The 14,734-nt window shown below is 39.9% G+C and overlaps 1 protein-coding gene across 2 annotated transcripts in view; it reads left to right on the forward strand.

The window, feature by feature from the left end:
- Nucleotides 1–5,079: 5,079 nt before the first annotated feature.
- Nucleotides 5,080–14,734, forward strand: part of RAI14 (retinoic acid induced 14) — a 76,546-nt gene continuing 66,891 nt past the window's right edge. Inside the window, exons 1-2 of one of the 2 annotated variants that reach the window (XM_039709752.1) lie at nt 5,080–5,185; nt 6,117–6,208. In XM_039709752.1, the coding sequence (XP_039565686.1) occupies nt 6,173–6,208 (36 nt within the window). In that variant the 5' untranslated portion in view covers nt 5,080–5,185; nt 6,117–6,172. The remainder of the gene's footprint in view (nt 5,186–6,116; nt 6,209–14,734) is intronic. The other variant, XM_039709753.1, reaches the window with a different exon arrangement.

The following is a 14,734-nucleotide window of genomic DNA, read 5'->3' on the forward strand; positions in this document are numbered from 1 at the left end:
TGGGAGTGGGGATTGCCAAGTGTCTTAGGTAAATTGCTTTGATATTCCTGTCTTTCTAATTTCACCCCTAATAGGTGACTGCTCTGCCTCAGGCTGTTTCAGAATATTAATCCATAAAGTCATGGATATATCTCTTCATAGATTTAATGTTGCAGCTGTGCAGTTTGTTGTGTTTGATGATTCTGAAGAACATCCAGTTGAATGGCTGATAACAGAATACTAGGAAGTATAAACAAGTACTAGCTGTTGTTATCCATGTGTGTTTCTGATTTAAGAACTGACATTTCAGAAGTGGGACTCTAAGGCATTTTTCTCCATTGCTAATTGTTGGAGATTCTTTATTTCCAATCTCATCCAGTTGAACTGAATACTGAATGTAGAAAAATCTTCAGGTCTCCACCATGTCTTATGTATGATCAAACTAAAGAAGATGGTCTCAATGTTAAGGACCATGCAAGCATGTGTGTGTGTTTGTTTTAGGGACAGGAAAATTGAAGGCAGAGAAGGAACATCAGTATGTCCCAGTTCATGCAACAAGTCTTGTCTCTTTTGTTGTGCATGGGTGTATGCTGATAGACACTTCCAAACAAAAGAAGGGGAGTGGGACTGGAATAAAATCGTGTGCAAAGAATGAACGACGAATTTACCTGGACTTAATCTGAGATAGAATTTGCCCAGAGTCCTGTCTAATATGCCAAGTAGACAAAGTAGGGCAATGCCACATTTTGATTTTCTCTAACCTGCTCCTGTTCATTGTGTGTAAGGCCTTGTTGGTGCTAGCTTTCTTCTGGCTGTCTAGAGCTGCATTTGAATACACAGTTTAAACAAACTGCACGTAATCCCAGACTGAATATTTTGCCTGGGTTTATATTGTCTGTATGGCATCCTCAGAGGCTGGTACTGCTTCAGCTGAATCCATTAAAACAAAATTCAACATTTGCAAATTCTGAATATCAAAGGAAGTGTAAGAGTAAAGAGTTGATACAAATGTCCTGGAGAGAGGAGTGATAGCTGTAGATTTGTTAGTGTTGCGTCATCTGTGCTGCTCTAACTTCTGGGCTCAGATGCTTAAATTTGTACAGTTCAGCACATCCTTGCCAGTGATTTGTGAGCAGATAGAGGGAATGCACTAGGTTACCCAAGGCCCTTGCTATCTCTGATGTCGGATTCTGTTTAGAGTGGGATTAACTGTATATAAATCACTCCCACTCTTGTGTAGTGCTTGGGCTTCCCAGTGCATTTTTCAGTGCGTTTTCATGAGTAAGTAATAGTAGATTAACCAAGCCAAGAATTATTTGTCTTTATAGGTAACACTGAGTTTATAAAATTCTGTTCCATTTGACTTTTCCTATGATAGGAGGGCGGTGGGTTACTCAAGATGGAAAAACTGAGTTGTGTTGATAAAGAGCGGGGAGATGTTCCTCTAGCATTTGGTCACATCATACATGCTTCTCTGATTTGGCCCGAGAAATGGAAGAATATGTTCAGCTGGGTGGAAATAGGAAGTAGTCAGGGAAGGTGGAGTGTTGGGTGGATTATTGTTTTTTAGGACAGAGTGGGCTTGCTGCATTTATGTGGAGCAGCCAAAGAGGCTGAGCAATGGCTAATACCTCCAGGCAGTACTGTGACTTTGGCCATGTTAAAGAGCAGCTTGGGTTGGAGCACATTCTTGGTGTTGTGTAGGTCAGGGAAGCTCAGGGACGTGAAGCATTTGTGAAGTTGGATACTGAAGGTGATCAGCAGAAGGGATGAATTAGTGTTGATGCCTCTGGTTGCTTTGCAGTGCTGGCTGCTGCTAGGCTGTGCTTCTGGGTCAGACCTGGGCTTGTGGTTTAGAAAGTGATCATCCAGAGGGTAAATGATGGTGTGCTTTGGGGGAAGATGCTTCTGGGGCCCCTTATTTTCCCTGTGAGAGTTGTTGTAGTCACAAAAGGAGGATATAAGTGTACAGCAGCAGGAGAACTCTTCCACACTCCAGCCTCTTTTTTCATTTCCCCCACACCTCCACGTGTGTTGCCAGATCTTGCCTAGAGTCTGTAAATCTTCCCTGTAACCTTTCAAGGTTGAAAAAGTTTTTTTGGAGTGTTTTTGGGAGGGGAAGGGGAATTTAGTTGAAACATTAGTCATGCTTTACTGCACAAGAGCTCTGTGTGAGATGGAGGCTTCTCAGGGTGTTCTGAAAGAGGTGTAAGATTTTTGAGACCTAAATTAATTGAATTCAGCACTTATCAGTGAGGAGTCACTTATTAGCATGAACACTGTGCATAATATAAAGTTTTACTGTAAACTTCCAGTCTTGCTTAGGGAAGCTAAGTCTTTTCCTTGCTGCATCACCGGATTTTGGCCCCCTCAAGGAGTTAATTGTAACATTGTTTGAAAGGCCTTGCTCTGATTTTAATGCAATTTAAGGAAAGCGAAAAAAAATGTCAGTATTGTTGTTTACTGTGGTTTGCACAAATCTCACTATATATCAGCGGGGAAGATTATCCTAATCTGTTTCCTACATTTAAACCTAAATATTGTACTGTGTATTAAAACACAGTTGCAATGAAATTATTGAGGCCAAAGATTGCCACCACTTCAGTGTCTCTTGTTCTAGCTAGATAGGTTTACCACCTACCTAAAGATGTTTTCTGTGGCTTGTATTCCTCAGGGCTGTTTCTTGACATTAAGCTAAAGAAAGATGAGATAGAGAACCAGATATTTAATTTTGGAGCTAATGGTTAAAAGCACGTGATCAGCATTAGCTGTTGAGAATCCCTGGAGTTAAGCACTTATCTGCTGCTAACTTGCTGCAGCTATGAAATGACAGCGCTCAGTATTTATTACCACATTCGTTCTGAAAGCAGAGAAATGCCACTATTAGTAGAGATTGCTTCTTGTAAATACCTGTGATTCACTGCAGAAATATCGTTTTGAAGTGTCTTGATGCTCCCTGGTGAATTTCTAGTAGTCACTTCCTATCTTGTAAAACAGGAGAGTAATTTTAATGGCGCTTCCTTTATCCCCCCTCTGGCAAATGAACAGTTGTCATAAAGCTCCACTGAATCAGGATGCTGACCTCCTTTTGCATCAATTCCAATAATTGCACCCTTTGAGAGGGGACTTCCTCCTTTAAACAGTGACAAGAAAAGACAGCCCTCACCACTTCATGCATTTTTATCTCTACAGTTGAAGGTTATGGGTATTATGATGCACAAACTGTCATCTTAATGTTTGTGTTTAACTGCATCGTATGGAAAAAATACAGATGTGAAAAGCACACTAAGCTTGGGAATGCTGTTTTTGTGTGCTTGAGCATGCTTTTTTAATTATGCTGAGGATTTGAGTTTCATATTCAGTGCGTAAAATGTGCTTTTTTCCTTTCTCACAAGAGGGAGAGTAACGTATGTATTAGGAGTGCTTGCAAAACTTGTTAGACTCTCCTACAGGTTCCTCAGAGAAGAGGGTCCAGCTTTGCAGCTGCTCTGTGTACCTACAAGGAGTTTTCATCTCTCCCACAGCTTTGTAGTTAAGCACTTTGTCTTCCTTGGGAGCTATAATAAGTCTTTTGTCCATAGGAGCCAAAAATGCTGAGGGAGTGGGAAGGGGAAAGACAGCCTACAGCAGACAATTCTTTGGCAATCTGTATGTGAGGAAAGATTTCTTGTTTTCAATTCCCTGTGCATGGGATTTATTTATACTTCATTAACCAGTCCAATTAAACAGATTACTTTTTTTAATTCAAAGTATATTTAAGTTGTAAAATACAAAGTCCTGTTAAGTTCTGGGTTTTGAGGGATGTTGTATAATGTTTCACATCTTTAAAGTTTGTTCTTTTTTCTTCATAAAATTTGGGGGTTATTTGGTTTGGTTTGATTTGGGTTTTTATTGCTGGTGTGGTATGTAAAGAAAGCCAGGTGTGTAATGGAATTTGTCTTGCCTGTGCCCTAGCATTTGCAGTTCTCATCATCCTTGATGTTAGTTTAGGAGATCACTGGGCTCTTGTTGAGGTTCAGGCTCCATTCCAGTGCAGGTTATGACAGCTGTAATTTAAAACTTTCTCAAAAGTTTTGGTAGGTGTAGCAGAAACAAAGTGGTGTGCTTCTCTCACAGCAGTCTGAAATAATTCCTTCTTTTTGATTGTTCAGGGATTTTTTTGTTTCGTTTTGTTTTGGGGTTTTTTGGGGTTTTTTTTTTTACTATTTTACAAATAGGCTTTTCACCCAGGAAAAAGCTAAGAAATTTTCATCTAGGTCAGGGAGTGAAAAGGTTCTGCAAAATATATTTTCCTTTTCATTTTTCCCTGCTAAAGAATTAAACAACATGCCACAAACCCATTCTTCTTGTAATTAAATGCAAGAATTTTGAATGAAGCACCTTGTTCATATACCTGCAGTATATGCAGTCAGGAATCTGACATGATTTGAAAATGACTGCTTAATTAGAGTTAGAGTAATTTAATTCAATTTAATGATCTTTTAACCACTTGCAGAATTAGCTGTCCAGATTACCTACTGCTGCTTACTGGAGAGGTGAAGCTTGTGGGAAATGTGTTTGTGTGTATTTGGTGTAAGGGATTTTTTTGTTTGTTTGATTTGTTGGTTTTGTTTTTATTTTTGTTTTTTTTTTTTTAAGAATTGTACTTGAGTTTTGAATTTGTCTTAAATCACTGTCAGATAAATATGGGGTTGAACTAAATAACATGTTTACTTAGCACTGATTGCTATTTCTGAATGGTTTTTAGGGCTGTATTTTGTGGAAGCATTCATATGCATATATATTCTACTAAGTGTGCTGTGCAATTGGATTTTTAAAACTCATGGTAGAGTCATCATATAGAACATAGCAACTTGCCTTTAATAATGAGATGTACTTTTATGAAACAGCTGAATCTCACTTTGGTTGTCAAGCTGTAATCTACTGTTTCTGAAGAGTGATGTAAAACATAGTGACCCTGCATGACCTATTTGAATTTATGCTTCAGTCCATATTTCAGTTATTTATTTATCTGACTAGACTTGTAAAACTTTTTCTACTTTTTTTTTCTAGGGTGGAGAGAGGAAGTTTATACAGCTGAACATCCTTAACTTTAAACTGTTCCTTCAGAAAGAATTTGTATAGCAGCTAAAACTTGTAGATGAAAGCAACTAACTATTTCAGCAAGCGTACCATAAAACTAGAAATGTGGAACATTTTTATCTAGGTGTGTTTGCCAATCCAGATGTTGCTCTCTCATTATGATTTTCTGCTGTGCTCTAGGAAAAAGCACATTGCCATGCTGCTTTAATGTGCTTTCACCATTGTGTTGGATTGGCAATGTGTGGTATCGTTGAAGTTTTCTGTAGGAAACTTGCTCTAGACACCCACTTTCCTCTGTGGGAGTTTGCAGCTTGTCTGTTAGGTTAGTTTTTTATGTTTGTTCAACTGCTGCTTTCCTTCATATGGAAGGGAGGAAGGGGGAGCACAACTGTGATAATGCGCTGCCAAGTTTCAAGCAGCTACGGCTCTTAAAAACCCACATACAGTTTCCCCCTTATGGGGAAGAATCCAAAACAATTCTTCCAGCAATAACCTCTGTCTTGCTCAGGAGATTCTGTCTGCTATGTTGTTTTGAGCTGTCCTAGTATGTGTCCTGCAAGATTGAAGTACAATTTAGAGTTTGGTTAGTGGTTGTACTTGTGCATAGAATAATGGTGTTATTTCTGCTACCCAGTGCAGACCCATGGTGGTAGGATGGTGGAGTTTTAATGAATGACTTTGCATGCCTAATTATGATTTTGCACAATCCATTTTTACAAATGGCTCTTCTGGTGATAATATTAAAATAGGCGGTGGTCAGAGGAATCTGCTCATGTCGCTGATCTAATTATGTGGAGATGTAGTTAATATAACATGATACACAGCTTAGTTTTTGGTGAACGTTTGTTCTGTTGTTCAGTGGTCAGATTTGGGCTTACTTCTAAGTTTAGAGAAACAGTTAGAAAGGTTCCCTTAAGTGGCTGTTAATCTTTTTTTAGAGCTGGAGGGCTAAATCCTCAAAGACTGATAGGGGTATGCAAATTCAGTTGTGACTTGCCTGCCAGTGAGCTGAATGGTATCAAGTAGGAATCTTACTTTCTTTCTTTTTTGTTTAGATATTGAAGAAGAATAAAAATCTCCTCAAAGGTTTGGAAGGTTGAATGTGATCAGCATGAAGAGCTTAAAAGCAAAGTTCAGGAAGAGTGACGTAAGTACTTCTGCTATGTTTGACTGCTGGTTTTCATGCTGGAAACAAGTTCTTCACTCCCACCTTGATAAGCTTGTAGGTTAATGAATTACAGAGAAGAAAGCACAAAGGCAACAGCTGAGTACAGTATGGAGTAGGCTGTTTCTATTTGTAGAGCTATTATCTGTTATGCAAATTAGCAGTATTTTACTACCTTGGTCCCCATAGCTGAATCATACACGTCTGTGGGGTCTGCAGAACTTCTGTTAGATTGTGCTGGTGCCCAGATTGGAACTTTGTTCCAGGTTTAGGGTTAAGCCTCGTAAGGACTTTACTACCCAATCATATTTCTGTCTAAACCTAATACTGTTCTTATCAGTGTGGTGTTTGAGCACTTAACGTAATGTCTCCCCAGTCTGTGGCAGGGTTTCTTTGTCAGCAAGAATACAGGAACCAGCTGAGCAATTAGGGCAGCTGTGGTATATCAGTTCTAGTGTGACAGGAGGGGTATGAGGCTTGAGCAGTGGGGAAGGAGGACACAAATAGGGAGGTTCTCAGAAGAATCTCCAGAACAGCATTTAGAGAGACATTAGGCTGTACATAATCTTGTTGGTTTTTATACAAGTATTGGTTGTTGTACAAGTATTGGTGGATACCCAATTTTGACTATTTGAAGTATTGCTTACTAATGTATGCATGCAATACTAAGGAAGTATTGCTTACAAACTTTGAAGTGTTGTTTACTATTGTATAGTAAACAATACTTCCCTTGGAGCAGTGGAACTGCTGTAGTCTAGTCCTGTTCTTGTCCTACTACTCATCCCAGGTTTTTGTGTCACTAGTAAGAAGTCTGTGAAATAGGCGGGTTTGTGTTTGACTTTCCAGATATTGTATGGAATTTCTAACAAATATTCATCATCTGTGCATAATGTAGTGTTTCATTCTTCATCCCAATTTTTTGTGCCCTTTTGAAAGAGATGATGTATTGTTTGTCATCGCCAGATTTGCATGGGGTCCTGGGGCAGCCATGTTGGATGAAGGTGCTTAGGTGTGAAAATGGAGTGTCTTAAGAAGTTTTGATGTTCAAGAGTAAGGTTACACAGTGCATTGAATGGGTGTTTTGATGTAAAGATGGTCTTACAGCACACCGTTAGAGTAATGTGCCTTTAGCCAGCTTGCACATCAGTAGCAGAAGAAGGTAGAGTCACTGTCATGGTGTGACTGCAGTTGTGCTGACTACTGCTCAGAAGGAATTTTGTGGATTAGCATTTGGAGCAGCTGCTGAATTGGTGTCCTTGCAGCAGCACTGGTGGATGCTTCGCTCCTTCAGTTTAGCAATAGGTATTTCTTAAAAGACTGCCTCTATAAGCAAGCTAAATATGTAAACCAATCTTTGCTTTCTAGAATGTCTAGAATATTTCAGAAATCTTCTAATTTTGGGTGCAGAGGGAAACATTTTTCACTACTTAAGCAGTATTTGATTTTGCTGGTTGCCAGATTGAATCAGCCAGTGGCACAATGTCTTGTGCCACTTCACAGCGAATAAAAATAATATCACAAGTCTCTGGTGTCCCGTCTCACTGAACTTGCCTTTCAGTTTAGAACTGCTAGAGTTCCATGGTCAGATTTTGTTGCTCCTGTTGCAATGAGCAGCAGCAATTGCTATTTTGAGTTCACCCACACCACTAAAACTTTTAATAGGCATCTGCTTGGGTAATGAGAGCGGTCTGCTGGCTAATACATGAACACACTTGGAAGTTAGGTGTGCCCATGTGTTATGATGACTTCATTCACACTTTTATGCTTCTTGGCTGGGCTGCTGCTCTGGAGCAAAGGCTAAGTGACATGTGTGATGAAACCAGACCTTGCTGTAGGGGTTCAGCCACAGTCATAAATTGCGCTGGTTCACTTATTCCTCACTTATCTAGCCCTGATAGCTTGTGTACGCCTCTCCCCAAAATCAAGGGCAGTCTGAACGTAATTGCTGTTTTGATACTACTGCTGTCTACTGGCTGGAGACAAGGTTGACCACAAAGGATTTTTCAGATACCTAAAATTTAGATATGCATCTCTAAGAGCACAACAGTCTAAATCCATGACAGTCTGGTTTCCTCTGTTTTGAAGCCAAGCCTTAAGGGCATAATTCAAGGCAACCAACTGGAGCTGTCCTATATTTTGTGCAAGATAAGCAAGGAAAATTCTCTTCACTTTCCAGAAGCTGCTTTTAGTTACAGATTTTGAGGGGGAGAAAAAGGATGCCTTTTTAATGGGAATTGGTTGTACTTGGTCTCAATTTATAAGATGTGATAACTGCTCTTGGATTGGGGATGAGGGTAAAGTCAGAAGGGGTGGATTGAGTATTTTTCTCATTGCTCTCTAAAAGAAATCTTTAATGTATTGTGTTTTAGAACTGAAGATGTCTTAGGGTAAGGAAGAATACTTTTGTCTGTAATCTCATTGTTAACATTAAAAAATAAGGATTAGGAAGAGTAGGAGGTAAGTCTTCAAGATGTGCATGAGAAACAGGAATTACAAACAATTCTCCAGCAGTAGGGCTGATAACATAAAACTCTGGACCAGAGTGCTGACCATGAAGGAAATTTTAGTGATGTATTGAAGCTCTCTAGGCTTTCCTGAAGTGGCTGAATTAAAAAGGATTTTTTAATTATTTATTAATTAATTAATTAAAATTAATTAATTAATTAAAAAAAAAACTGCTGATATTCATGTATATTTCTTGGTGTCCCTGACAGAAGACATTGTTTTGGTGCTCAAATGACACCAGTCTTGATGCTTGTGAAAGAAATGGCCCTGCTCCCTCTTTTTCCACATCTGCTCTTCTCATTTTGAGGGTATCTGACCCTGCAGTGAGCCAGTTCAAGGACAAGAAGTGATGGAAAAATACTTTGTGGGTTGAGTGTCAGATGGGTAACTCTCTGCTCTGTGTTACTGTAGGGTCAGCCTTGGGAGGAATGGTGGAAGTAGGAGGAACAGCAGGTCATAATTTTCTCTGGTTGTTGCTTGGTTTAGTTCCATTGTCAGATCACACCCTGAGAATACTGGTGCAGAAAGCACAAGGGTGGGAATGCCAGCAAAGATGTTGCATGAATGCACAAGTAAATAAGGCTGCTAATTTAAATATTTAGCAGGATTTATATAGTCCACAGCTGAGAGATGACAATATGACTCTTAGACGAAGAGAGACTCCTCACTTCATGGTTTTGCTATATCTCTGTATTTCACCTGATTTATTGTGTGTGAAGCCAGCCCCATTAACTGGAGAATCCTTTGTCCTTGACACACTTAATCACTGTGAAATCCTTCCTGGGGGTGACTGTTGCCATGTGAACACGTGTGTTTGGAGAGAAGGAATGAGATTTATCGCTCTGTCACAAATGACTATTGTCAAAGCATGATGTGTAGTCACAGGAGGATGCTTGTAGACTGAGAATCTGTGAACAGGGTGCCTGGGTGGGAGCAAATGCCTAGACTGGAAGCTAAGCAGTGGTTGTGCACACTTAAAGAATGTGTAGACAACAGAAACCGCAGTCATGTCTTGACAAAGCAGCAAGTCTCTTCTGTCTGAGAAGCTGTATTTTTTCTACTCTCCTCATCTCTTCCTTCTCATTATCAAACTCAAAACCTACCATTAAACACATAAAAGCTGACCACCTAAAAGCACGGCCATTTTAATTGTTGCTAGAGGCTATCACATGTAACTCTTGAAAAAGTTGCTATAGTAATATCAGGAGCTATCACTTCAGAGCTGAATTTGTTTATATACAGTCCACAGTTTATTCACACAGTGGAGAATGAATGTCTCTGCCCAGTGGCCCTAAGTTCTTCATAGTTTCTGCTTAGAAAAGCAGATTTTGAAAAGTTACAATTAAAAATATAGCTACTGATGTCTTATTAGCCTCTAATATTTGAGATGGTAGTGTTTTCTGTAGTGACTGGTCAGTTTGTGGCCTTACTTCAAAAGCATCTAAAACCTTAAACAGTGGCAAAGTGAATTTTCAAATGTATGAAGATTAAGCCTGTCTAAACATGTTTTGCCTGCTTCTTAAATATGAGGTGCTCGCCAACATTTTCAGGCACCTACACATATTTAAGTATCATCTCTTGATACCAGGATGATGTAAGTGTGTAAGTGGTTTGTTCAGGTAGACTGGCTTTTAACCATGTTCTTGGTTACTCCAGAAAAGGCATATTGTGTGAAGGCTGTCATGGTTTGGATTGTTTTCACTGTCTTAAGCCTGTCTTCACTGTAGACAAAAACTGAAAAGCTTGAGGACCCTTCTCTGTAAGTATTGAAGATCATCTGAAAAACACATACTGCAATTTGACAGAGACCAGTTTTCTTCTAATTGCTATCTTGTTGAATGAACAAGAAGATTAGAATTGGGATTTGTTTCCAAATACCCTCAATACTGAATAATTAAAGTAGTAGAGTGTTTTTTAACATTGAAAATTTACTGTGCAGTTCACCAAAAAAATACCTAATGTCAGAAGCAGAGCCGAGACAGGCTGGGATTCCCCAATGCTACTTACCAGCTTTAACTTCTGGTATTTCTGGACATGCCTGTATGTTGTACTGTTACATGGGTGTTGAGAAGTTTGCAGTTCTAATGAAAATTTCTGCTTTTTGGCCCTTGCTGTGGTCATTGTTCCATAAATCTCAAAATGATGAAGCAGTTAGGTATGTTGTAGTATAAAATCTTAATCTAGACACTATGCTAATTAAGCCTTGGCATTTTTTTTTAGTGCTGAATGTTTGAAGTAGTGAGTTTACATTTAGCAGTTTCTGAAGTATAAAAAGCTAACCTACTTGGGGGTTTGGAATGGAAAGATTGCTGGGACACATTCAATTAAAATCTGTGTTCTTGTATGTTCTGGGCTGAATGTGTGGGAGAACAAAACTTGGGTGGGGCAACTTGAAAAGTAATAAAGCAGGATCTCCTGCAGACAGCCCTTAAATTGCTCTGTCCATTGAAAGCTACAATTAACCTAAAAAGTAGCATGTGATTCAAATTGCAGTATCTGCTTTGTACATAGATACTTTCTTTCAGGGTAATTGTGACAGAAGACCACCACATACCAAGTTCTCTCTGGCAAAAAAATTGAAATGGCAGTGTTGTTTGACCATTGGGCGCAATTACTTAGAAAATGAACTACTGAAGCTTGCTTTTATTTCAGTATCCTGCTTTTATTGTGTGTTGGATTGAATCAGGCTGAAACACATCATCAAGTCTGTAGGTTTTGCTCAGTTTACTGTGCTCTTCAGAAGTAATCTCTAATTCTACTATACAGTGTGTGGTGGAGCGTTGATCTCTGGAGCATACAGATTGACATCAACCATTCTTCTTGGGAATGGGAAATTGAACCTTCGTCTTGAAACAGGTGCTGTGGTTCCTGATTCTCCCTCCCTCTGTTAGGAGTCAAGAGTTTTACCTTCCACCCCATGTTCTGCTATTTGTCTTCATGCCTCCAGTTCTAAGCATACTCTGTGCTCTACACAGCTTGCTCTGCTTTGTCCAGGAAAGAAATTAAACATGTTCTGAATATATTAGACTAAGACCTGCTGATGGATCCAGTCAGTTTGGGGTGAACCTCTTGCCATCAGATAGTGCATTTTCTTTATTATTCACAATAGGAGCATCCTCAGAGTAGATATAAAATTATTTTGTTCAGGTGAACTGTAATTCTGGTGTGCAGTAGCCCTCTATGAGGGGGCCAATATCAACCCAAAAGTTATGTAGCATCTCTTTTAATAGTGAAAAGAAAATGTAATGGAGAGGACAAGTGAAGACTGACAAATAAGAGTGTGGGAAAACAGAAGGGATGCAAGAAGGTCTGAAAGGGAGAAGAAAGGAGGGACAGTTGAAGGGTCAGAGTTACTATTTTGGTAGCTGTTCTGGGAGAAGAAGCAACTGGGCTGCTGTGGATTGCCTGTTGATCATCTGTCTCTGGATGGGAAAGTATGAGAAGTGTTTAAGGCTAAATAACTTGCAGATATTCTATAAACCACCTGCAGCATCTCCAAACATTTGAGACAGAAAGGAGAGGGAATTGGTTAAATGAGAACTGTGCTGTGGTGTTTGGAATTACAGTAGACAAACCTGGGTTGGAGTTAGTTTACTTTGAATAAACACATGGTTATTTCCTTAAACAGGATTATGAAATGGAAGTGAGTAGGAAGAAGAAAGGCAAATTGGCATATACAAACTGGAGAAAACTAGTATTTTTGAATCTGTTGGTAACAAGAAAGGAATCTTTTTGTGTAGAAACATTTCTTTTGTGTCCCTTTAAAGAGAGCACAAAAGTTCAAAGACCTTCCAACTTTGGAAGAGTTGGAAAAAAAGTATTTGTAACTTTTTCATTTATTTGTTTCTCTTTAGTAAGATTAAAATGTAAAGTAAATAAATTTTAAAATTATAAATGAGCAGTCTGCATGTCCTTATTGTGGAACACTATATCCCGTCTTCCTTTTTGGCACCGCTCGTGTCTGATCTGATATGAAGTTGTCTGTTAAAAATCATGTGAAAGAGAGGACTTTCAGGAATGGCCCAGTCTTTGTGTTTGAAGGCTTTTGTCTTGTCTTTTGTTGTTAGTGGAGACAGTTTGCTGTGAATATCTGCTGTAATATTGTCTAGGGAATACAACACCCATGCACTTTTATTTTAGTGGAGATTTGAGCCTTTTCATTCTGTGCTTGTATTTTGGTAGACTGAGAGAGATACAAGAAGAGAACAAATGCTAAGGAGTGAGTCAGACTGAAAGAGGTGTGTTAAATACCTTACTCCAGAAATGCGTTCTAGTGCTATTCTCCAAGAAGCTGTTCTGAGTGTGTGTAGTCCAGGAGAATATTCAGAATTAGGGACATGTCAAACCCTTTTTTGCTTCCTTGCACATTGTCACATATGAGGTGTGCTGGATATACATCTCTTAAATGCTCTGAATATCTGTGAAGCTAAAGCATAGAGTAGAATCACTGTGTCAGTGGCTATTCTTCCCTGGAAATGGGAAGTCTGGACTGGTGCTGTTCTGATATCTGAAGACCTATTTTTCCTATTTCAAGACCCAAATGATCTGGACAAAGCTACAGCCTTGAGCTTTTAAAAGTACTGTTAGCATTGAGCTGGCAAAAGCCATCACAGTGGAATGTGTTTTAACTGAAGCTTCAGGATATCTTATTTCTTAGACTCACAGTTTATATGCACATTTATTGTTACTGCAGGTACTATCTCTTCCAGTATTTAGGTTGTTATGTGGATTCCATAGTTGATCTTGAAGTATTTTGAGGTAGAAAACTCTTTAAGTAGTGCTCTTATTCCACATGACACTACTGCTACTTTCTACTGTTTGGATTTTGAGAGGTGGCATTATATAACTAGCAAAACATAATCTGAAACTGGCTAAATTTACTCCTGTATGGCTAAATTTACTCCTGAGTGAGGATTCTCATTCCCCAGATATGCTGCATGTGAGTGTCTCAGATGAAATACACAGCTGACTGTCCAGAACACTTGCATTGACATGATTGCAATGGTAGAAGCAAAGGTATTTTAATAACTTTGCAACTGGTGTGGTTGCCAATGCGTATGGATGTGCCTGAAATAGCTGTGTGGTTCAGTTCATGGGTGCATACCTCTCCTCTTTCATCTTTGCTTCTTTGCTGTGTGTGGTGGAAACTTCTTAGGAATATTGCCAATTTGGGTAACCTGTCTGGTTATGCAGAGCCTGAAACAGGGCCCTTTGAAGTCAGAAGAAAGACTTCAGTCTGCTTGAAAGAGCATTGAATCAAGAACGAAAACCAAAATGCTGGCTCCATGGACACACATGGCCGGCTCCAGTGAGGGATGGATTCCCCCTCAGTGTGGCGTTAAAATACACTTGGATATTGAAGATGCTGGGATTGGCAGGTTATCCAACAGTGGCTTCTTTTTGGGGTCTAGAGAAGGTTGAGTTTTTGTTCTTTTCCTCCAGCTTTTTTTTTCCTTTTGGGGATGATTACTTATGGCATGACGTGATTCTGTTTGACAGGAGCAATGGCAACCCACTACATCTGGTTTCAGTCTTCCCTCTTTTAATTTAATACCACTGTCCTTTGCCTTATTGCCACAGGTCTGGAGAAAAAGTCCTTCTCCATTGTTCTTTACTAGCTGCCTTAAAGTAATTAAAAGGCTGCAGTAAACTATTCTGGAGCCTTTTCTTCAGGCTCAGCAACCCCATCTGTCTCAGCTTGTCCTCAAAGGAGGGGTGCTCCAGTCCTTTGATTTCCAGCAGGTCCCTGTCCCTCCTGTGCTGGAGCCCAGCTCTGGATGCAGTGCTCCAGGTGGGTGTCAGCAGAGCAGAGCAGAGGGGCAGAATCCCCTCCCTGCCCTGCTGCCCACGGGGCTCTGGATGCAGCCCAGGACACGTTTGGCTCTCTGGGCTGGCAGTGCCATGGCCGGGGCATGTGCAGCCTCTCAGCCACAGCACCCCCAAGCCCTTCTGGGCAGGGCTGCTCTGGGGCTGCTCATGCCCAGCCTGGGCTGGCACCAGGGC

The sequence above is a fragment of the Passer montanus genome, unplaced genomic scaffold (assembly GCF_014805655.1).
Source record: "Passer montanus isolate IOZ18808 unplaced genomic scaffold, ASM1480565v1 scaffold22, whole genome shotgun sequence".
NCBI lineage: Eukaryota > Metazoa > Chordata > Aves > Passeriformes > Passeridae > Passer > Passer montanus.